The 24,906-nt window shown below is 45.5% G+C and overlaps 4 protein-coding genes across 4 annotated transcripts; all 4 read right to left on the bottom strand.

Annotated features, from left to right (window-relative positions):
- Positions 1 to 2,766: 2,766 nt before the first annotated feature.
- JR316_0002914 (uncharacterized protein) lies at positions 2,767 to 4,501 on the bottom strand (the record flags this gene model as incomplete). The annotated part of the gene is made up of 3 exons (XM_047888697.1): positions 2,767 to 3,577; positions 3,643 to 3,924; positions 3,987 to 4,501. The coding sequence occupies 3 exons, from the start codon at positions 4,499 to 4,501 to the stop codon at positions 2,767 to 2,769; spliced, it is 1,608 nt and encodes a 535-aa protein (XP_047751071.1).
- A 7,739-nt stretch (positions 4,502 to 12,240) lies between these two features.
- Positions 12,241 to 15,613, bottom strand: JR316_0002915 (putative alpha/beta-glucosidase agdC; the record flags this gene model as incomplete). The annotated part of the gene is made up of 13 exons (XM_047888698.1): positions 12,241 to 12,958; positions 13,015 to 13,097; positions 13,155 to 13,225; positions 13,290 to 13,572; positions 13,629 to 13,838; positions 13,894 to 13,984; positions 14,040 to 14,064; positions 14,127 to 14,144; positions 14,197 to 14,325; positions 14,385 to 14,489; positions 14,556 to 14,633; positions 14,692 to 15,345; positions 15,397 to 15,613. 13 exons carry the CDS (start codon positions 15,611 to 15,613, stop codon positions 12,241 to 12,243), a joined length of 2,682 nt encoding a protein of 893 aa, XP_047751072.1.
- A 2,021-nt stretch (positions 15,614 to 17,634) lies between these two features.
- JR316_0002916 (uncharacterized protein) lies at positions 17,635 to 19,333 on the bottom strand (the record flags this gene model as incomplete). Its single annotated transcript, XM_047888699.1, has 10 exons — positions 17,635 to 17,711; positions 17,772 to 17,834; positions 17,890 to 18,092; positions 18,161 to 18,196; positions 18,265 to 18,394; positions 18,460 to 18,581; positions 18,647 to 18,908; positions 18,963 to 18,993; positions 19,054 to 19,187; positions 19,249 to 19,333. 10 exons carry the CDS (start codon positions 19,331 to 19,333, stop codon positions 17,635 to 17,637), a joined length of 1,143 nt encoding a protein of 380 aa, XP_047751073.1.
- Positions 19,334 to 22,077: 2,744 nt separating this feature from the next.
- JR316_0002917 (uncharacterized protein) lies at positions 22,078 to 24,016 on the bottom strand (the record flags this gene model as incomplete). The annotated part of the gene is made up of 9 exons (XM_047888700.1): positions 22,078 to 22,173; positions 22,350 to 22,371; positions 22,435 to 22,638; positions 22,806 to 22,938; positions 22,999 to 23,132; positions 23,188 to 23,449; positions 23,505 to 23,648; positions 23,706 to 23,870; positions 23,932 to 24,016. The coding sequence occupies 9 exons, from the start codon at positions 24,014 to 24,016 to the stop codon at positions 22,078 to 22,080; spliced, it is 1,245 nt and encodes a 414-aa protein (XP_047751074.1).
- Between the last annotated feature and the right edge of the window lie 890 nt (positions 24,017 to 24,906).

Here is a 24,906-nt window from a genome sequence, read left to right on the forward strand (position 1 = left end):
GTTAGGGTAAGTCAAAGCTCGACGGAGTCATCCGTCCATGGAATCATGAATGAACGTTGATGTAATCAGCATCGGAATCTTTGTCCCTTTCTATTAACCAAGTTCTGATGGAAATAGTATTAGTAGCAGTAATAGTAATGGATTGATACTGGTAACGATAACAATAAGAACAACAATGCTCCATTCGCCATTCACCATTCACATTTACACTCACCATTCTTAAGAAGCAGAAGCCTCGCTCATTGGCAGATGTCTTTCGTATAGTCAATAAGATGCTTACCTACTCTAATTTACTTCGCTTTGCTTTCCTTCGAAATCTTTTCTTAAACTCGATCCTGACGAGCGACATGAAAAATGATATTGTTACTGATACCGATAAAAATAAAAATAAAGATACGTACATACGTGATCATGATACCAAGTCTAAATCAAAGTATAAGGAAATAGAAAACAGGAAGTGATGGTTCCTCTCGCCTTGTGAATCGCATCTCCATAAACTATCTCCTCTCCTCCTCTCCTCTCTTCCTCCTCTTCCTCTCTTACTTCTCCTTGCTTCTTCTTCTCCAAACAAACAAATAAACAAAGCCATTACTGCCGCTGCCCCAATCCTAACAGATATACCCATTCAATTACCACATACCCTACAGAGTATCGAATTAGACACCCCAAACGAAGTGCATATTTTGACCACATAGCTCCATGAACTGAGTGGATGAAGAGCGGGTCCGGGAGCCGGCAACTCTAAACACGGGAAATACCCGGACATACCCGGCACAGCTATTCATGTCACCAATCGGCATCAGCATTCGGCATCAGACATCTGGCATTCGGCATTGTCGCGGCACCGGGCAGGGTTTGAAATTCTGTTACCTGCAACTTACGTAAGTATAACTTTAAGTAATGCCGTTTTGCCGCACAATACAATTCCGCCGTTGAAAGACAGCCAGGGTCGACTGAAGACCTCAAGAGACTCAGAGTCACAAATTTCAATGCTAATTTAAATCAGTCATACTAATAGTATTACAGTAAGAGTAATAGAAATAGTCAGACAGACGCCACAGGTAGTCTAGTAATTAAGTTTGATGCGTTAACGTTTAGAATTGGAGTGGAGGGACTCTAAAGGTCCGAGATACAAGGTCCGAGGTCCGACGGACGAGAAATGGTTTGGTTGTGGTTGGGCGTTGGCTATTGGGCGGTTACACCGTGCGCGAGTTTCCCTTTCTTCTCTGTTATTTGGGGAAGACATCAGAGGCCCAACGGGACATGTCATCGAATAATGTAAACAAGGTAACTTGAGTAATGGTTTGATCAAGGTCAAAGGTTCTGTGAGCTCGAAGTCGAACTTTGAACTTTAAACTGTGAGCTTCTATCACTGGAAGATAGTAAAAAAATTCTGAGATTCGGACCCATACATTACATGTTGAATTAAAAGGCAACATCACAGTAATCCCCCCGGCGCGCATACATCTAAGCATCTCGCGTATACAATACTTAGACTCTGAATCAGAGCGAGTGTACATTTCGCCAATTGACGTCGACGTCAATAACCCGGACCGTGACGGGCATGGCAATGGGCAACGGGCGACGGGCGACGGGAGCTATGTGACGTCGAGAGTCGAGACGTCGAGGGGTTACCCAGGTCCTCCGTGTTGTAATTATTGCAAGTTTCTTTATTGTTTACCCGGCAAATTTTTTTGACAACTTGAATGCAATGGAATGAAGTCTCTGCGGCAATGACGTGCGGGTTCCGGACGCCAGCCTTGCTTCATTCCAAACGAACGCGCTGGAGGATACACAGGAACATTAAGAGAAGGAAGGAGAGTAGTCGAATTCGGAATCGAATGAAGGTGAAATTGTGAATTGCGAGTTTTCGCCGGATCTGAGGTGCTAAGGCAGTCCGAGACCGTAAACGCTGATTATCTCTCAAGTGCCGACCTCCACTGTTTGATTTTTTGATTTCAACATTTAAGCTTCAGCATTATTCAGAGTCTGTCTGTAACCCGGAACTCGGGACGACGTCAACATCAACAAAAAAGATGCATTTTTAACCCGTTTCTTATTTAACATGAAGGCCGCGTTCGAGTTCACCTGCCAGGAAGCTTCTGATGCATTGTCGTTGGTCAGTCAGCTATGTCGGTCACTTTATAATCAAGTTATAGCACTGACAGAAGCTGACAGACAACCTGAGCCTCGTGCGTGTGTGTATATACACTGGGTAGCGTTTGGGAAGGCCGTGAGCCCATGGGTTCTCTCATAACTCAGCGTTTAGGTTGATCGCTGACGCGGTCGTGATAGGAAGAAGCACTGCGACACGGACATGTCTTTTGATTTTGACGGAACGTGAACATCCAGTACACATGTGCACGCCAGACTCAGACGAACACGCGCATGCGCATTGGCATTGATTTGAAGAGCTCCCGAATGATGGTGATTGAAGTGTGCCAATCTGTTCAAGCTCCCCCAGAATTCTGATGCCGTCGGTATAGATCGGTATGGTCGACGGTGATGCTATCGATGATGTGCTTTGTCTAATGAGAATGATACATTTAATTGACAGATGCTGGTTGTAGGTTTGAGTTGGGAATTTGACGGTGACGACTGTATGGACGGCTGCTGTTATATTCCCCGGATTTTTAGCTTACCGTATACTGATACAAAATGTGATGTATGATGTACTCTGATGCTTGATAAATTTGCCTGATTATGCACATATTTATAATAACAGATTAAATGAAAACTACAGGGTATATCTAAGTTTACACTACGTTATTGAAGAAGTGAAGGGAAGTCGTAGTACTTTTTACGAACAAAAACTATCCTAATATGCCAGGTTGTATCAACATAAGATACGAGATCAAGGTTAAGATTCTCCTTTAAAATCCCACCACTCTTGATCTCTGCATATTTGTAACCCGTTTCCTCGCTGTCAACGCTCGCAACCCAGCCAACAATGTAGAAGGACTCTTTCTCAAACTGAATCGTCTCGCTCTTCCCTTCTTCGGCGTGTGATTTTTTGGCTAGTCCTATCTCCTCTTCCCGCTTTCCTCTAAGCCCTTCAATGATGCCCTTCTTTCTAGCCGGCGTACAGTCCATAACTCTCTGAAAACCAGATATAGTCCCGTTCTCAAGCGTGACACGGCGCGATTTGCTCGACGGGTCCTGTCTACTAGACTCCCGCGTCTCCGTCATCCCAAACTCCTTCCGATCATAGGTCGTCCCCCGGTCCATACTAATCTGATCATCCTCAAACGGGTTCTTCTTCTTCCACTCCACGACCTTGCGCAGGAAGCTGTACCGGTTCAGCAGGTCATTCAGCTCCCCTTTGGACCGTTTGAGACGCCGCAGGGCGGTTTCACGCGCGACAGTGTCCTGCCCCATATGCGTGCGGTCGCGTCTGAAGTTGGTTACGTGTTTCTGTGCGTCTGCGACGGTCTGTCGGTAAGCTTCGAAGTCGGGGTGTGAACACTGGGCTGCGAGGTTGTCGATTTTCACGCAGAGTTCCTCTGCCTGATGAAGGTCGGAGAAGATTGTTCTGGCAACTGGAAGCTTGTTTTCAATATCTACAGAGGGCACCACGCTATAATGGCGGCATCACCGACATTGAGCCATACATGCCTCATAAACAAAGGTAGTAGAGCACACCTGTAATGCCGAAGCAGCGCTATCCGTGGGGTCCCCGTTGGCTTCGTTTTAGCCTTCTTGAGTTTCTGTGTGAACTCCAATGCAGCTGCAAGCTTTCCCAACGTTGTCAGATCCTGCACGAGTTCAAAATCGCACCCCGTTTGTTCAAAATCGACTGAAGCCACAAAGTCGTATTCAGAGGACTTCTTCGAGATATCTAACTCTGTCTTTGCAGAAAACAGCTTATCGAGCGAGGTGCGGGCACGGGATTTAAAGTCCTTCATGTTCTCAGTGTTGCTCGCTCTTTACAGCCAGGGTGGATGTAAATCAATACTATTATCAAACAATAAATGAAAAAAACGTACTTGCACACCATGATCACATCAAACGAGTAGAACCTCTGCACTCCCGCGACAAAGTAGTCCCCATACCGCTCGCGAAACTTGACATAGTTCTTTGCCTGCAATATAGTTTCTGCACTCCCCCGGAGCTGCAACTTCGTCAGATCCAGCTGCTCGGGTTCAAACAGGCCCTCCGCCCTATGTCGGAAAACGACCGTACGCTCAGAAGATCCCTTTGATTTTTCCAGCGCAATTCCCGCATCGATCGACACGCCCGTAATAGGTGCCGCTACTGGGAGGACGACGTTGACGGTCCCAGAGGAGCTGATCCGCTTCTTCTGCAAGGACGTGATGGTTTCCTCCGCAGCAGTGATTTTAGATGCTGACCTTTCGATTTTTGAGCTTTTGGCTGGTTCGGTAACTGTTCTGAAAGGGTTGGCGGCAATACCACCGGTGAGAGCATTTAATCCTAGTCCAAGTTTGAAGCCTAGAAGATCCCATGGTAGCTTGAGTGTTGTGTCAAACCTCTCCAGTGTCATGATCCTAGCTTCGCAGAACGGTGTGTGGTGCGTTATCAGATGAATGGGTACACGACTAGTATCCGGACTTTGCAGTGCAAGTCAATATAAAGCAATACGTACCTTAATAATAACAGGACAACAAATCAGTAATGTTTGCGCAAAGGACGGTGGAAGATGTGGCTGTACTATAGAGGCTGTATTGCCGGCTTCAGCAGTAGTCACGCTGGAATCCAGGCATCGGACTCCAGGCTGTATATTGTACCAGTTCTCTTATTCTTTATCATTTGCAACTTTGGAAAAATTACAAAAAAAAAAAAAAACGCTTCAACACACCTCAGTATATTCGCACAGAAGAAATACTAACAGACTACATGGTTTTAGACTTACTCGACACTGCAGTGGCAAAGTTGGGAAGTTGGGCCGATAAGAATATGATAAATTTGTTACAAATATAACCAGGATTACACACAAAGCTTCAATAGATGCACGGAAGCTCCGGGGGCTCAGGTAGATGATGTAAAATTATAAACACATTTGATATTCAACGTCGTTCACACTAGCAGGCAGTCCACGTCAGACGGGACAATGCTCAAGATCGGCTTCTCATACTCGGATGGATATACTAAGATGCTACATGGGCGTGTTGAGCTAGGAAAAGAAGGCAGAAACCACATGATAGCCTGGGCGTTGTGGACTCGGAGTCGGGTAAACGACAGATCGTGAAGCAGCTTCATTGGCTGGGCCACGTCAGGTAGGACGGAGGGAAGGACGTCATCGCATAATAGTGTCGCGTCGAATCGCGTCGTCGAGAGTAGCCTCGGCTTTACCTGGTATTTAATGATGATACGCGTGTCATGTACATCCAGAGCAAATCAACAATCCTCGGAAAAGATGCTGGCCGTGAGCATAATGCGTCCTCAGGCAAAAGACCTGAAAATTTCGGAGTCGGAGTCGGGTACTACTCACAATCAGAAACAAAGTGTTCATTCCGGGTACACATCAGCCACGCAATGAGTCGTGAACAAGTCCGAGGCTGCCCCAGGCTGCCAAAGAACAGGAGGCTGAAATCGGACACGCCCTCGGGGTAGATTCAAGGCTGCCATTGCCAATTTTGCTCTGCAAGAACAGCATGAATCGCATGAAAGAGAAACAAATGTGATAAGTATCCATAACGGCCACTATACCAGACGAGCGTAAGGACCGGCTGTGACGCGACAGTGATAGTGTTGGTGTGATCAATAGTTCTTTGTGTTCTGATACAGGATAACAAACCGCCGACGGATATCGTTCAGAAAGTTTTGGATATGCTACTTGCCGACTGTGGTGGTGGTGGTGGAAGCTGGTAGAAGGGAAAGCACTCGGTTCACTGGAAGTTCGTCTATCAGCTTGAGTTTGCTGATCATGTGAACAGTTCGACAGAGACCGAATTAAACCAAGCCAGCCCAATAATATTTCGAGCAATGTGTTCTCTTGACTATATGCGTGGGCTTCTTGCACGCTACGTAACAACCTTGCAACGCCTCGAGGCCCGCTTCCAAATTCCAGGAACAACAACCGAGCTATGAGTATTGCAAGAACTAAGAATGAGGTTTGAGCTTGTAGAAAGAAATGACTTGTTCTTTTGATGCCATGATATACCAAAAAGTAAGTCGGGTGACCGTATTTCATTCTAATAGATTTAAATTCTACCCTATTCGTGTACCTGAACATCCATGATGAGCTTGGAGCCAGAATTGTTAAAAAGTCCTAGGATATCTGAGCCTTCGTATTGGCATAAGCATAACAGGATTCAAAATTGTATGCTTTGTTGTTTCCATATTATCCATTTAGGGATCTGGATACATTCAAAATAGACCCTGTGTACAATAAGATGCGCCTCTAGCTCCAGCGTGAAAATAAGACAACCTTATCTATCTAGTCAAGTCTAGTACTACTTTCAAAGGGAGGAGGAATACGTATCATGTGGTACATGAGCTCATCCACTGTATTGAATTCAAAATTGGCGGAATCACCGCCCTATAGCAAAATAGTTGAAACGAGGTCTCGTCAGCTGTTTACAAATAGATTTTCATGCTCCATATAGCATTTCATGGTTTTCCCGGCCATGGAAGAGGGACTATCTGAAAGATTTGACGGCATTTCACCCGGTGCCGGATAGGTGTCAATTGTCATGTCAGACAAAGCTTCTTTCGTTTTAAATTAGGCAATGCAAATCGTATGATATTTGATTCAAGTAATTTGGCATATGATGTATATAGTAGATCATAAACTTCGATATCTTCAATTATGTCTTAATTCAATTAAGGACATGTTATAAAACCCTAAATAATATGACAAGATAATGGAGATATATTAGAGGCACATGAAATATATTGAAACTATGTTGTTTAGAATCTTTCGAGATCCGGTCACTGGCGTTGGTGTTCGCGCGACTGCTGATCATGCCGTGAGAACAATTACACGTGATTTTTGAAAATCAACAGCGACGCCTTTTCTGTTTTCTTTAAGATCCTGCCTACATCCTCCTTGGTGTTCTCGTCGTTCCACGAGCTTTGAAAGTCATAAACCTACAAATCAGTATAGAGATTCACACGAAAAATCTTGATACCGAATCAACATCATGGGACACAATACAATCAAAGGCGGTGAGTGGCATCCAACATTCAAGTTGAGTTGGCAGTCAGCGTTGTTGGGTGTGCGGACGTCTAACGCATTCTTTTAACTTCTCTAGTGTCCTTGCTTATTCAACCCTGAACTGGTAGAATAACCCTTCATCCGCGAACTATTGGCTGTCAATCATAAAATGCAAAAAATGTTATGCAACAAGGTCAAAATCGCGTGCGTGTTAGCTTTATGCTACATAATATTTGATACTTCTTTCTCCATACTGTTGATCTACTCATATAGACTCATATAACAGTTTACGCTTCATTGACCAGGTGGTACAAGCACCATACAAGTCTGGGTTTTTATCACCTGGACAGTTGACCATATCGTCATTTTCTGATGTCTTCCTTCACACAACAATCACGGTCTACTCTCATCTCGCTGATCGCCGGTAATAACTGCTGCGGAAAGTATGTGCTATACCTAAAAACATTTATTCAATGGCAGAGCTGCTCGGTGAAGGGGGAAAATGACGTTTGAACCAACTTCTCCAACGTTAGGCCAGCGCTCGCACCATGCTTAACATTCATCAACCCTAACTGGACGTACAGTCATAGGTATCTATTCTCCTATGTCAGGTAATTTTCCCTACGTGAGCGAGTACTATGCATACTGCTCGTTCACTTCTCGGATATAGTCAACAGATTACTCCGCCGACATTCCATTACGGTAATGGTGCGCCATTACTCGCTATAGTCGTCGTAACTTCCCGCGGCAACAGATGTCAAGCATGGTTACTTTCTAATTTCGAGTGAACAGGTGGTTCGCACTAGTTCATGCTCTAAAAGATTCTAGGTACCATGCAAGTGTGGGACCTTTACCCAGGCTGTCCTTCTTTTCTATTCTTAAAAGGTAATCCACGGCCGGCCTTCCTTTCCATTATTAAGATTTGCTCTCGACACCTTGGTTGTTTCAGGTTATGAAGAGAACCACTTTCTTCCATGGTTATTGCCCAGCGCCGTTCAATTTCTTGGCTGGCCTGATGAAGAGCGTTGGTTCCGTCTATCCTCTTAATCAAGGATGCTGTCTTGGCACTGTTGCATCTGCTCTGGTAAACTGGTTACTCTGACTGATCAAAAAGGACTTGTGGGATGAATATTCTCCTTTTAATATCTTTCTGCTATAGCCCCTCCATCGCCACCACGTCTGTAGTACTATCTTCATCGTTGCGCCAAAGCGGTATATCTACCGGCGGGTTTCACATCCACCCTGTTGATAGCAAAAAGAAGCAAGAAGACCTTTTATAAATATTATGGCTTACATGATTCTGCTCTGCCAGCTCTGGTGCTTTGCGTGGCGCATCCATTCTATGCTTCTGAACCCTGCTCCTGCTATCTGTTCCTGGCCCGCATTTTGTTTAGCCAAACTTGGGTAAAATTTCCCGCTATGCTTCTGAGACTACTACTGTCCAGTCCATTACTTTGGATTGTGTTGTCCATTGTCGGATGAGCTCTCCAAGCGCTCACTAGTTCCATAAATTTCAACTTCATAATTGGGGTTCTTCGGATACGTTACTACAAAGACAATGCTACGATAAGGCCACTATACTGTACACGACTAAGCTTCTTGGTTCTCATCTTCGAAGGACCATCGACGTTGCATAAGTTTGCGATGCAGAATGCCCATCCATTAAAGATTGACATTGCGGCAGAGTGACGCCCTTGTATGTCTCAAAAAGTGTCCGGTCACCATTTTCCAGTTCCGATTGCCCACCCCCTAATGTGCATCTGCAATCATTATGATGATTAACAAAAGAGTGCGTGTGAAGAACATCTTCGGCGCTATGTTACTGACGAGTAATCCTTGAAGAGCCAATCACTACAAATTGCTTCAATGACAACCGCACTTTTCTTGCTTGCGAATATCCATGAACTGCCATCACGATACCGCCACCGTCCTCTCACAGGATATAATTTCAAAGCCTTACCGCCGCTTCTTTTACTTTATCAATGCCTGCTACTAGTATTAAACCCGTTCCAAGGCAATGTTCACAGTTGTTAATTATAGACAATTCCAGCTAATCTTCAGTAAAAACATTGTCCAAGGGCAGACTTTGCTGGCGCTTGTTATTACCGGGGTTCGTCGTAACCAAACTTTTTCCATCCTTATCACTGTATGTTCTCAGGAGTCGTCGAAACCATGCCTCCCAATCATCCTCCGGTGATTGATCTGATCATTGCTGGCGCACGTGTTACATCCACTATCATAGAAATGCCATCCCAAATGTGAAATCTGCTATCCTGCCTTTATTTTATTTTCCTCTCCCCCTCCGACGATTCCCATATCCCTATGTGTGCTAGTGACATAGGCCATGGAACACCTTGCAATTTCGTTCTACAACTTCTTTGAGCTTTCTGGACTGGTTCTATTAGTTTTTGTGTTCTTTACGGCCTTGTTATCGTCGGAAGTCCGTAGAGCAGGGATCTGGTTCAACCTGCTTTCAGCGGTCATTCTCTCTACCGTCAGTCAGGTGATGCTGCTTGGTCGACAGCTGGGACCGACGCCTGCTAGAGGTATATGCTTCTTGCAGGCTATCTTGGTTTATCCCCTGACTGTCTTGTGAGTGTAAAATATCCGGACCATCCAAAAATTAAAAAATACTTATCTATCACAATAGATGCTCCCTGGTTGGAGCGGCCCTTCTTCTTCAAGTTTATATTCAGAGTTGTCCCTCTAATGGTATTGTAGAAATGCTCAAATACTCCTATAATTTCTTTTTACCGTAGGTCTATCTTTCCATGATTTTAGCTTGCCAGTCGCGCACGCTGCATAACAAGCATGTTCTCTGGGTGGGTGCCTATGTTCAATTTTCTACGAGGACTGACATTGGCTCGTGATGGATATCAAGATCAACACCATCCCGATAGTTGTTTCTGTATCTGTGCTCATTCTGTCTTCGCCGTACGTCGTTTTAGATTTCCAATGACCAACGTCATTGTTTTAAACGATTACACGGCTTGCGCTCGTGCATATTTTCCAGAAAAATATCTATCAGTAATTATGTTTCCTGTTCATTTTTGACATATTTGCCTGGAATATAGACTTCGGGGTTGCCTAATCAGGGAACCCCGAAGTCTATATACCTCAAAAATACGTCGAAAACGAACAGGAAACATAACTGCCAATACATATTTTGCTGGCAAATATGTATGAGCGCCAGCGGTGTTACTAAGGTTGGGGCTGCCAATTCATCCATTGCGGTCAGAGACCCATCAGGCATGCGCTGTCATTTTGTTTCCAATCTCGTGTGAGTCATCAAAGTGGTCTGGCCGTTTTACCACAAATGGAATCAGAGGATCATAGACCTAATATTGCAATTGGACTTTCCATGGTCGGGGGTGTAATGATCATGGTGCTTCAAGGCATGGCCCAACCTATTTCACTGTTTCAGTTACATTAACTGAAATATTTTTCCAGGGCTTGTTAAAAAAAATTTTTATCGGCAAAGGAGCCAGATGTTCAAAGAGACTATGGACAAGAATAAATTGTCTCCTCGAGTGGTGATACGTGTTCTGATATTCAACGCAATGATGACTGTGGTCATGATGTACGTTAATCACGAACAGACCATGTTGTGATCGAGAGATGACAAAAATTCTTCGATTTTTACAGTTGCAGTGCTTCGGTTTGGTTTATCACCAGTCTTGATGATGCAGCCAAGTTCCGATTTTCAAACTTGACCATGGCTTTGTGTGAGTGTTGGGCTATCTGAACATGAGACCAAAGATTAAATATAATCTGCTTGACAGTACCGTTTGGAGAGGGTATCATTTTCGGAACACAGAGTGTAAGCCAAGCTGTCTCTGTAACTGAAAAGGTTGCAATTTTAATGTCCGTCCCGTCTCAATGATAGGACATTGTGAATGCCTGGCTGTTGTGGCTTAGGATCAAGAAAGGTTCCTCAGGCTCCCTGACGCCGCCCGACAAAGTTTTAAGATCTTCATGAGGCCAAAACGTGCAGAAAAGGCCGAGATGGTATTACTGTGTACTTTGCGTAAATCAAATACTGTCGGAGAAAAACAATGCTGATGAAATAATATCTCTTGCTTCCGTCCGTATCTCTTCCTCTAAAATGAGGAAAGACGCAATAATCTCGTCCCAGAAGGTTTCAGTTCCGTGCGAAAGAATCAAAGCTAGTGGTGTCGAGGGATATGCAGAAGTTGGGAATTGTGCATAAACTAATGGAACACCGGACGATTTGTCAGGATATAACTCAATGCCAAAAATTAAGACTTCTGTAGCACACAATGTATGATGTGATACGTACTGCAAGACGATACGTGGTATTCCTTTTCCAAACAAAAGTCCCATGAGAGGTATGTACGGCCCATTGTTTCCTTGAATTGCAAGTTGGGATGTTAGTGCAAGGTGCATCCCAAAGGTTAAACATCATTTGGGCGAGTGCGGGCGAGTCGACACACCTCCCGTTTTCTGTTTTCCCAACAACAAGCCAGACCTTTTGCTTCACAGATCTCCCTTCGTACTTGTGCGAAAACGTCACGGAATTTGGGTGCAACTTCCTCCTCCTGATCGTCAAAAGAACCTCACTGCTTGCTAAATCTGTCACTGTCGTACATGCCCCTGCGGAATCTGTCGTCGCGACCTTCAGATATGGTCGGTCATCAAGCCACAGAGTGGAGGTTATGCAGTTCAACGGCTTAGAGAATGTCAAAATGGCACGTGTATCTGGGTTAACCAGTGTTGTTTGAGACCAGTTTGATTGCATAGTGGTGTCGTATCCAGAGTAAATCAAGGAGTCCAGAGCAGTACAGAGCAGTGCCAGCGGAAACGATATAACAGCCAATTTTATAAGATGAACACGTTGTGCCTTGATGCCAAGTGCCCAGCTTGAATTGAATGTGCCAATCCACTTCAGTTAGGGGTAACTTGGTCAAACAGAACACATTGAGGAGACCAAAGAGAGGTTCGACAGACTTTCCAACACCGAGCTCAAGTGAATCTACGGACGTATGAGCCAAGCATGAACATGCCATTCAATACTACACGCGATTTTCTTTTGGTCTCCTGAACTTCCAAAATAAAGCAAATACAGTAATACGGTGCGCACTTGTTACCCCTATCCTAGCCTCCTACACGTGAATCTGTACGCTGAATGCTTTGTCGAGTGGGATTCCTGCATTCACATCCAACACCTTTGTGGTTTGATCCCACTGAACATCGCCCTCTCTAACCGTTTTTCCATTCACCTTCACCTGCCCCTTGTCCGGTTTCGCACCCACCCCAAGGAACCGCACCCTCTTCACAGCAACGCCAGTATCAAACCCAAACGTCCCCGAAACATCCAGCCGCCCGCCATTGAACGCCATCTTCACTTGAGTAGTCGCACTGGCAGGTGGAGACACTGTTTCCCCGTCATCAATGTACAGCTTGCCACTCGCTTGGCCGGTGCGTGCATCAGGAGCAACGACGAACTCAAAGTCTTGCTTCCTCAGCTCTGTCGTCGTCATTGTGCTCGCCACCCGCAAGGGAAGCACTGTGCCGCTTCTGATGTATACGGGAATAGTCGTGAAGTTGATGTTTTGAAGAGTTACAGAGGCCCCGGTACCTTGAATGGGAGCGAGAGTGAGGAAGTCGTAAAATGTATCGTGAGGGAGGTAGATGGAGACGGAAGTCGAGTTTTCGTCCGTAACAGGTGAGATGAGGACTGAATCGCCGAAGAAAAATTGAAGATCGATAGGAAACGTGTTAGGGTCCTTGGGATACTTGAAAAAGAGGGGTTGGAGGACGGGAGTACCGTCGGTATGAGCTGTATGGAATGCAGTGTAGATGTAGTCCATAAGTCGATATCTTTTCATGGTGATAAGATAACGATATACTTGAAGATACCCAAACAAGGTACCCACCGAATGTCAAGAGCGTTCCTAGCAGCTTGTGCAACGCTCGGCCATGTATAAAATTCCTGGCTAATGGACGTGTCTGAGTTGTGCTAATGCAGCCAGGCTGAATGAGTAACAGTATATAAAAGAAGTAGGCAATTTCGTACATTTCGCATAAATGGGTAAAAGGCGCCCAACATCGCCCATCTCGCACACAGATTCTCGGTCGTATCTTCCGCTGTTCACAAGTGAAACAAAGCATGAAACCCACAACATCCAATAGCACAAACACAAAAACTCACCGTAACCACAAATATCCGCACCAACCATAGGTACTTGATATACACCCGCAAAGCCCAGGACACCCGAAATCGACGCGCGGTAGTGGTCCCACTGGCTGAAGTTATCACCCAGCCACTTGCCAACCTTCGCGCCGGCGCCAGCGAACGTCGAGCGCGTGATGACGAGCGTCTTTTTCCCGGGCCGGCGTGCAAGCATGGCGTTGTGTGTACCGACGGACATCATTGTTCCGTACAGGTTGTGCGTATCATATTCGGCGAGTCCGTTCGCATGCCTGATATTGGTCTACCAAAACATTATGAAACTTTACACAGTTTTTCTGAAGATCATAGGTCACTTACAAATGCGGTTTTGCTCGACAATGCACCCGCAGCATTGTTGATTGCGTATGGTGGGTTGAGCAAGTCAACGTCGTCTCTTCGGCTCAGTGCCTGGCCACTGGAGTTGACGAATATCGGTGTGTTGGGGTCAGGTGGCGGATTTGCTCTCGGAGGGGGAATATTCATTTGTATTGCTTGCTGATATGGGTCATCGCAAGGGAGATTGCAGAACTGAATAGAAGCATCAAACATTATGCTCAAAGAAAATTTCGAATACTAAACGCACATTAGATGGTTCGTTCATATCAATCCACGCGCCGTCGATGTCAAGCCCTGTATCAGGGTTATAAAAGCTCTCGAACTCATTAGTCCAAAACCTGAAAAGTGAAAATTTAGTTAGCTTTAAGAACCCCTTTGTCATAAGATACGGACTGTTGCGCATTAGGATGGAACCAATCTATGATATTTCAAGCTAGCTTAGCCAAACTAGTCGTAAAACACCTATATGATAAGACGTACCAGGGAAAACCGTAACGCCTAGTACAATGCGTGAGCGGATATATGTAGAAATAACACGCAAAACGCGTACCTGGCCATACAACACCCAAACTTTCGCTCCCATTCGGCGCCTTCAGCCAAACATCAAGATCCTTTCCATTATTATATGGCGCGTATGTATCATTCGGAAGGTACGCCACGGCCGGGTCGGTCATTAACACTGTCGAATGCATTGTGATCAAAACATTTCATGCATTCAAAATTGAGGGACACACGTACCGAAACGCTGTTGGTGAGAGTGGAGATAATCCACTATTTCGCGCATACGTGCTAATGGGAAGTAGTCTGGGTCGACCGTGAAGATTCTCCGTTGGAACATGTAGTCTATGTTGTATTAACAGTCAGCGCCTTCAAGTGCGATTACTATGAATTGCACAGTCTGGGACTCACCAATATCAGTCCACATCGTCTCCAAAGGTATCTGAGCCGCAGCATATCTAGTGATAACATTTGCGACATCGACGAAGCCTGTCCGCATGATCCTCTTAAGTCAGAGTGTTAAAAATGGAAAAGAAAGCGGACGTACTTTGATACCCAAACCTGCATTGATGCAGCCCAAACGACCAATACGGCACCTCTGCCGGCGTACCCACCACCTCCGCGTACTGCCTCGCTACTGCAGTCGGATCGCTTTCGCTCCCCGCGAGAAAATAAAAATCTAACACCCCGCCAATGACATTGTACTCCAGCGAAGGCCCTCCCGACGCGCTGCCGTTGTTGGTGAGTTTGATATCCATCCCATTCGAGTTGAGCAGGAACACGCCATGGGTGCCCGATGTCCGGTGCTCAAAGTATATCGGATGGTTTCCGTACAGATTCGTCCCTGTGGGCACACCGTACGCGTCTCGCGACCATAGCGTCAAGGTTGTGTTGTCTGGAGGGAGGCGGAACGAGTTTGTATGCTCTCCGAGGCCGTATATGTTGGCGTTTGCAGGCAAGCTGGTCTTGACACGAAGATATTGCGGTTCAAATATAAGCGCGTGGCCTTTTGTTGAGAAGAGTACCTCGTTGTCGGAAGAGCGGGAAACAGTGAAGGAGAAGGGGGAAGCTGTGTAGCTGAATTGTATGGAGGATGCTTTGGAGGATGCACCTGGGGAGCTCGAAGGGCGTGGAAGAATAGATTCTGGGACTTCGTAGCGGGCGCTGGATGGGTCAATGATCTTGACGTGCAGTCTATCGTCTACGGAGGTCTGTAAGGTTAAACACTCATTGTGTGAAGATTGTTACTCGCCTGTTTCATATGTAACGTTCAAAGAAAGTCTCTGCACATCATTCCCGAAAACGTTACAAGCCTCTCCTGCCAATACTAAATCTGCACTCAACCCATCGTGGCGGACTTTCACGTTGGAGGCGGCGTATCCTGGACAAGCTTCCAAGACACATGGATCGACAAAGGTGGCGACGGCGTATACAGGCGCAAGAGCCACAATGACCCCTCGTAATCGCATTCCACCTCAGTACTTATATACGACAGTTGGAAAACGGGAAGTAGTGAGCAGAAAGAACACGAACCTAGTGCGTCCAAATGCCGTACCACATTCACTAATTTATAGCAGTCTAGTCAGGAACAGGTGACATGAGACTACATTTTGTTGAAGCTTCGACTGTGATCCCTGGGTACTTCGAATCTTGCCGACAATGGTGGTGAAAGGAGTTGAAGAGTCAAAATACTGGCGAAGTGGGGAGCGGAGTTTCCTATCCGATGAGTCCGACCGCGTGATTTGGCTCAGGTGGTGGGGGCGAGAGGGTTTCATCTTCCCCTCTGCCGTTTGCCAGCATGGTTTCTGTCATTCTGTTCTACTTTTGAGCCGAATTAGTCGGGAGACTGGCGTCACTATTTTACCTTTCGTAACCGTTTATTTTTATGCTTCTACTTCGAAATCCTCGCCATCCTGCGGTGTTCGACCAAACATGATTCAACGTTTCAACGTTCAACCTCGTTCAACATTTGGCCAGTCCTCTTAAACTCTCTTATCGCTAACTTCCTATGTCACCTTTACAAATTTCGAACCCATCTATCCATTTCCTCGGAAGAATTGCCATACTCCCCGCTGTGACAATGAGACAATCCGGTCAACTGTACGGTCGTCATAAAACACCAAGTATGCGGGAAGGGCGTGGTGCATGAGCCGTAAACGCATATGCAAATTTAGAATGAGGGTAACTGCTCTAGTGACGAACATCTGGCCCTTGACGAGGTATGTTTTCTAAATTTTCCTCGTGGGAAATTTGAGAAGGAAGGACGTTTACTTTGACCTTTGTGAACCTCCATCTACATCCTAAGAGTCGAGACGTACTCTAATGGAATCCATCTCTCCATTTTACTTGGACTCAGTTGTCAGAGAGAGAATTCTCGCTCAGTGGTATATGTCTGGTTTTATGGCTCGTCGGAGGCGCCAGTCGTTCCGCTGGTGCGAAATGAAGCAAGTCATTTTGCACCTTCCTCTGGAGTCGGTATGCAGCGGGGTAATACCACTCGTCGTCAGCGCCACGGAGATAAAATTTTGGAGACGTACTCCTTTCCTACGCTTGGGTTGTTTCAGAGGACAAGTTTGTACGAGTGCTTATGCACAGCGCGCACCTAAAATCTGTACTAGGTTCTGTGAATCTATTTTTACTCTCCTCCTCCTGCTCTCATATTCACCGTCAAGAAGTGGGATCAAAGAGGTCTTCCTACATCGCATTTTCGGCTGTTCCAGGTAGTAGCTTCATGGATTTAGTGTTTGATTCTCCTTATTCGCCGCCTATGTGTAGATGTGAAATAGGCTAACTTCCCTCATTGTTAACAACTCAGTGTTGTATATGTTCTTCATCAGGGCGGAGAAATTAAGAGTCAACGATGTGCCCGAATCGCATATTAAGAGATATAAATATCTTACATTGATCGTGGGGTGAGAATACCGACATATTTTATCCAAATTTTATCGTTAACCAACGCCCTTCATGGATAATTGACCAACCTTTATATTTTAGGACAAATTTTGGACTATCGACCATACAGAGGACTAAAAATGATGACGACACGATCAAACTTCCGACTTCCACCTTTCTTCCGTCCCCAGGGAACAAATTCAATCAACTTGATATATCATTTTAGTGCCGAAAGTCGATATGTAAATCGTGATTTTGAAGGAAATTAAGTTCATTAGATCTAAAATTCAGTGTACAATATTTCTTACCACCTATTGTAAGAGTTTTGTGAGTTCAGAGTGTTTGAGATTTGGTTAAATATGTATTATTCCTCCTTTGCTGATGTACCGAAATATATCTCAAAAAGATACCAAGGCATTGCAAGTTATCAATGAAATCTATTAATTGAGTGCTAATTCGATCACAATCCTACCAAAATCACACTATCCGACTAAATCTCGACCTCGAAGATGGTGCCAGGAACTCCCACGCACCCGGCCATCGATATTGCGTTGTATAAGCCGGAAGAAAAAGGTGAGCAGTGACGCATCGCCTTTATCTACCGGCTCGACCCCTCGACGTCCCCCTCATTCTCTGTAGTCTCTCCATAGGCCCGCACGGAAGGACGGCTTGCACCTGTGAAAAGTGCCCAGGTACTTGTTAGAATGTTTAATTGCAAGCGATCAGATCACTTACGGTATTCAGATTTTAGTATTGCTCTCGTGTACCCGCCAATGTCCCCTTCTGCAACTTTAGTCGCTGGTGAGGTTAACAAAGCAGACGCTTTTGTCTGCCCGCCTCCTCTTGCGCTCACGAGTGACGCTGACGCCGAGGCCCCCCATGCAGTTGGGGATGTGACCTCGGACTTGGGACGTGTTTGCAGTTGGCTGCTCCGATGCGAGGGGCAGGTCCATGGATGTGTTTGTCCATGCCTCGGTTTTGGTACCATGTGGCTTTTCCATGGATTCATATGCCCTGGAGTGGCTACCCAGGGCATTGGTCAGTGCATATAGACCACTGTGGTCAGACCATGGTCAGGACTCTTCATTTTGAAAGAAGAGAAGATACTTGACAATGTCACATACTTGTATGCTGAATCCATAGAAGCCAGGTGCTCCCTGCTATTTATTATGTGAATAATAATACAAGTCAATGTCTACTCCTGGAGGAGGGGAGGATGTACACATACCTTCCATTTGCATTGGGCTCGCTGCGACTTTGCTCGACAGGGGAATCCCTGGAGCGTGGATCCGTGACAGTTTGCCTATTGTCAGTGGATTCTAAGTGATACTCCAAACCTTCTCCTAATGTGTTAGAGACTAACAAAAGGGAGAGCAGGGCTTGTTAGTGTACAATCCTACAGTCACCGGATTGCAGGACATACAGGCTGAGTATTTGTTTACATCTCGATTGCTTGAGATTGGAGTGCGCGACAACTGCCTATAAGGACGGTTGTCGTAGATGCCAGCTTCCACCTCATTAGTAGTCATCCATGCATCTTGTATTCTATATTTGTAGAAATTATGCATGGTCAGTATTTTCAGTGGTATTGATAGTTTATCCATTCTTACGATGGAACCGCCAGTTCTTCCGTAGTCCCCGATAGCATTGGGAGCTTACATGCCGGAATTGGAGAAGAGAATTCCGACAATGTTGGATCGTGAGTTGAACCCCATCGGCTTTGTGTGTCGTTACCAGACAATGGTTCCATGAAGGAAGAGGGATAATTGCTTTTAAATACGGGCGCTCTCGATGATGTCCAAGACGAGTTGTGTGGATTAGTGGTAGTCAGCCAAGGGTGAAAGGGGGTGGGGGAGGAGGGATGCGCGCTTGCTGATAGGTGTGGTTAGCTGTAGGCATAATAAAATTGTTGATGAATCGCCTCACATTGGTGATTACTCTGATGGCTCCAATCTGTCTGTGTACAGTGGGATAGAGAATCCCGGGGATGCAACAATTGCATGTCGTTCTCAATTACGGGAGGGAATAAAGACTCTGAGAACGGAGGCGGATTTGATGGCCATTCTGTTTGTAATGATACTGCGGCGCTCGAATCAGATTCTACTTGAGTATCTTGTGCTAGAAACTGTTCAACCAATAATTTGGATGCTGCTGCAGCGACGTGAGTGGATCGCTCGCAAGCTTTTTTTAATGCACCGCCCTCAATACTCACAATCAAACTCGAACACGGCGGCAGAGAATTCTAGAATAAACTCATCCAAGGGGACATCGAACGAAGTGGCTTGCTGATTAGCCATGGGGACAAGCACAGAGGTGAGTGGGGGTCAAGTTTGAGACAAAAATGAGTGAACAGGACAGGAAGAGGGCGTTTCCCTCAAAACATAAACTTGAGTGGCGACGGACATAAAAATCCCAGGCTCATTAACTAGTGCCGAGTCTCCAGCTTCTGACTGACTCACCATCTAGTCGTGTATCAGCGCTGCTGCTGTTCACATCAACTTTTCTCCCACACATACGCACAATGAGGACGCCTTCAGGCGACATAGCTCCTCTTTTTTTCCGCAGCTCGTACCTGGGATAATACGTTGGAACCTCATGGATAGTGGTATAGTCTCTTTCCTAACCACGTTCCCGAGCCGCCTTCCTAGCGTTAGATAACATTCAACATTCCTTGCCAGTAGGTATTGTCTATGACAAACGAAAGGAACTTGTTACTACATCACGAGTGCATATCCTACGTCTGTCGACTGCCATCAATCCCGGGCCCTATCGCAAAGGCTCAGGCACTATTCCTAAATGAGAAGACGAACAGTTGGGCTCGGGGTTGGAATTCCATTGTTCCTCTCTCCTGCGTGAGAACAAGACTGGGTCATGAGCATCAATCACAAAGATTTGGTACCGACTGCATCCTTACCCCACTGAAAATACCATTACACTGTATCACTGTGTGTACGAAATGGGCGCGCGCATAGACGGTGCTCCGACACACAACCATCAGCCTAGTTCTCTTCGTCTTATCAGGCTTCTCGACTCGGGCTAACACGGGTATCAGGTGTCAAACGGAACTTATAAGACCGTCATAGAAGGTAGAAAGGGATGGTGATATTCACTCGAAAGGCATGTACTTCCATAAGATTGACTGCTTCAAAGGTTTCTTGACATCGTTGACAAAGATAGTTTACATGCCGTCATTGGATCTACGCGCCTATGGAACTATACACACGCTCAATATGTTTGGGCCATCATACTGAGATTCTCTGAATGTGATACCGCTATTGTAAGGGGAACATACCAACGAACTCATGTGCTAGTAGCGTTCAATAATTGACCCTCAACCAACTTAACGCTATAACTCACCTCCTAGTTGCCAGCATCTGTGCTTTAATGAACTTAACGGCATCTCGTTCTGCGTTTGATCCGCCTTCCCAATCTGTTTCTGAAATCATGATGCACCGCAACGGTGTCTCTCGAGAACCAGAACCAAGTAAGTAAAGCTTGTTTTTGAAAAAGAAGATTCCAAGCAGAGAAACTTCGTTTTCATACTTTTGTCTAGATTTCACTTTGAGACGCGGAAAGACACTTCGGACCTGAAAATAAATGGGTAAGATCCTCTTTCCAATTTTAGTACTAGAAGAAAGTTGGCGGCCCATAAAAGAAATAGCAAGTCCACGATATCAGATAAATTACATTTAAATCTTAATGCTTAGGTTGATGCACCGAATAAACGAGCAGGCGAGCAGGAAAGGACTTGGAAAGTGAGAAAGTGCTTCTGTCGGCGTGGCTGTTTGATGACCTGTTGGAGAGGGAACGGTGCCGTCCAGTGCCGTGTGCTGGAATTTTTTATTAGGGCCACGCGGTTGGCGCGGAGTTCGTATTAAGTAGTAATTTGATTGCCGGAGGGTTGGCGATGCCCCAGGACGTGGGAAATATGGCTCAATCATGCACTCGGTTCTTCTACTACCACCACAGGTCCAGATTGTTCTCCAACGCACTGTGCTGTGTCCCTCGCTGTCATATTCTAACCTCCCAAGTTCATCACACCATGCAACACGACGAGACACGACGCGGACCCCAGCGGCGCAATGCACTATGTACATGTTGTACACGTTTAATAGCATTCGACATCATCTCTCTGGCGAAATTTCAACAATCAACACATCCTCCAGATTCTCATACTCATGCTTGTGCTTTGAATCTTGTATCCTGCAGTCGTCCGGTTACATGGTAATGGTATGGCATGACCATGCATCGAGATGACGCCAACGCAAGAATATACAATAAATTCCATTTTCTTGGTCTCTCATGTACCCAGTGCTTGCCTTTGACCTAGATAATCCTTCCCAGGCTGACAAAACAAAGGTGGTTGTTGGTCTCACTGCCGAAGAGGTATCGATGAAATCATCAAATGATTGACTGAAAGCGTCTCTGTACAATCGCTATATATATTCTGTCCGTCTGTTACATGACACGAATGTTTAATCCAATTGTATCTGAAGAATGCGTGGTATCGGTTAGTGGCTGGTTGGCTGGTTCAGTGTTGAATCTAATCTTGCAAGATCGGCGTTCATTTAAATCAGTCTCGTATGGAGGCACTGGATTGAATTATAGCGCTTAGTGACATAGTGTGTTTGTTGTTTAACCGCTACGACGTTATTTGACAGCCATGCAGATTGAAAGCGTGATCTATGAGGATGAACCTCTAAGGGATAGTGTTAAAAAGTCTTTGTTATTTCTCCATTCATGTCAATAATTCTCAACTCATCATGGTTCAACTGTTCAACTCAGCCTATGCGAGTTAAAATCATTAATATGAAAATTTACTTTGTACCGCCGACGGTGTGAGGAGTACTGGTGTCATCAATTCACTTTCTGATTTCAATACCTGCTTGACCTAGTTATTGTTACAGATGGATAATTGTTTGAACAAAGAGTACCATTTATTGAGAGTGTGTGCAATGAACAGAACCAGTGGTAATAGTAACAAGAAATAGCTTTATTGAGTGCCAATTGATCACAATCCTGCTAAAACCACATTATTCAGCTAAATTTTGCCCTCGAAGACGCCAATTATAGCGAATTCGAGGCATTGTGGACGTCGTGCATGGAACTCCCACGCATCCGGTCCATCGATATCACGCTATATCGCGGTTGTATAAGCCGGAAGGAAAAGATGAGCACTGAAGCATCATCATTGTCTACCAGCTCGACCTCTCGACGGCCTTTCCCTTCCTATTAGCGCTACAGGCCCTGTGTATTCAAGCTGTACAGGTAAGTTTGTTAGATTGTTTGTTTGTGAGAACACAAATCACTTACGGTATAGAAGATTTCTCTTGGTCTTGCGTACCCGCCATCGCCCTCCGTGCCAATGCAACACTAATTGCTAGCAAGGTTGACGAACCGAATGCCCTTGTCCCTCCGCCACCTCTTGCGTTCGCGCGTGACGCTGACGCTGAGCCCCCCCATACAGTTAGGAACGTGGCCTTCGACTAGGGACATGCTCGGAGCAGGCTGCTCCGGTGCAATGGGCAGGTGCAAGGACTCATTTGTCCATGCTTCTGCGTTAGGTAGCCCCTCCAGGGCATTGTCCAGTCCGTATGGATCGCTGTGGGCAGGGTATTGTCAGGACTGCTCATGCTGAAATAAGAGAAGATATCCGATGGCTACATACTTGTTCATTGAATCCGTCTGAGCGCGGTGCTGCCCCGCGCTTTTTGTGTCAAGATCACGAGTTAACATCTACTGCTGGAGAAGGGGCAGGAATACACATACCTTCCATGTGTGTTAGGCTCGTTCCGACCTTGCTCGACGGGGGGATCCCCGGAGCATTGATCTTCGACCGTATGCCATTTGTTGGTGGATTTCATGGTGTTATATCCCAAACCTTCTCCAAATGTATTGGAGACTAAAACGTGCAAGGTGGGACTCAGTTTTAAGCCAAAAATCATTAGATTACAGGACATACAGGCTGGGTAGTTAATTCCTTCATGATTGCTCAACTCGGAGGTTGGAAGTAACGGCAACTGCATCGGAGGCCAGTTATCGTACGTGCCACGTCCTTCTTCATTAACAGTCACCGACGCAACACCCATGTCATGTCTGTAAGTTTACGGATGGTTAGCATTGATTGAAATCATAGGAAATTGACTCATACGATGTGGACGCTTGTTCAGTCGGGATCTCTACTGGCATTTCAAATTCATATATAGGCACTGAAGCGCCATATAGTGGTGGCGTCGGGTCTTTCATAATGCCCAATTTGTCCTCCGAGGCGTCAATGGGTCCTTCCATGAAGGAAGAACGATAATCGCCCCTAAATACGGGTACGCGGGTATCTGGCCATGGCCCAGGTAAGTGTTGTGGCAGAGGGCGCCACACAGACTCGGTACAAACTGGGAGAGACGGATGGGCTCCCGCTGACGGATGTGGTCAGTTATATACACAATTAATACTGTTGCGGAATTGGCACACTTTGGAAACTATGCTGATCCAGTAATTGTCCCTGCATATGGGAAGCAGGGGGATACCATGGGTCGAATAACTGTCCCTCGCCTTCAGCCGCAGGATGGTATAAAGAGGTACTGGTAGGCAATGTTGATGGATGTGAATATGATGCTGTAATTGATATTTTATTGTATATCTCTTGAGAGTGATTTCAGTGAAAAGACTTACAAATGAGCGTAGGGCTGATGTCTTGAGCATCAAATTCAGACGATGCCGTGGATAACGGAATATGTGATGAGTTTGTCGTGCTTGAACCATATTGGAATCGAGGTCGAGAGGTATTCTCCATCGAATCTTGCTCCAGAAATTTTTGTTCAAGAAATAATTCGGGCGCTATGATGGCATGAGGAATAGATCAACAAGCTTTATCCACAACACCATTCATGACCCTTACATTCTGATTCAAATAAAGCGGCAAAGAGTCCAGCAGGAAGTTCGTACAAAGGCACATCGAAGGATGATTCTTGCTGTTCAGACATGGGGACAAATACAGAAGGGAATGGATGCGATGGTGCAAATACAGGATTGTGTAGAAAGGGCAAGAAGAAAGAAGTCCTTCCCCTCAAAACATAAAACTTGAGTAGCGAACGGACAAAAAAAAATCCCAGGCTCATTAACCAGTTCCCTGTTTCCAGCTTCTGACTCACCATGTGTATCAGCGCTGTTGCTGTTCACATCATTTTCTCCCACACACACACACAATGAGGTGTCCATCAGGCCACGTACCTTATTTTCCGCCGCTCATTTGTCTACTACATTGGAACCTCATGGCGAGCCTGACCTCGTTCCAGAGTTGTATCCCCTCTTACACATCAAATAAACCTATTACTATTAGATTGCAACTGTGTATCAATTTGTCGAATACCATCAATTATTATCGCAAACGCTCAGGCACTATTCCTAAATGAGAAGAAGAACAGCGTTCCTCGGAACTAAAATTCCATTGTTCTTCTCTTCTGTGTGAAAACAAGACTGGGACGGGATTAGCAATCACAAGTATCTTATACCGAGTGCTTCTTACCCTCTCAAAGATCCTGAAATTCCATTGAACTGAATTCTATCCCATTGCGCATATGGAATAGACACACCCGTAGCCAATTTCACTACCACACATGCCAACTCGCTCCAACTTATCAGACTTCTCGACTCGGGTTGACACGGGTCTCCGGTGTCAAACGGGGTTTATAAGAATGTCATACAAATCAATCGATGGTGATACATTCAAGGGACATGCACCTACCTACTAGTGGACGACAAGATAGCAATGCATAAACAGCTTTACAGCTTTCGTCGTATTTTTTTCAAACATAGATGATGTCGTCATTGGATCTACATATATGTGCGCTTATTTCGAGCACGGCTTCTCAAT

This window comes from Psilocybe cubensis, chromosome 3 (assembly GCF_017499595.1).
Source record: "Psilocybe cubensis strain MGC-MH-2018 chromosome 3, whole genome shotgun sequence".
Lineage (NCBI taxonomy): Eukaryota > Fungi > Basidiomycota > Agaricomycetes > Agaricales > Agrocybaceae > Psilocybe > Psilocybe cubensis.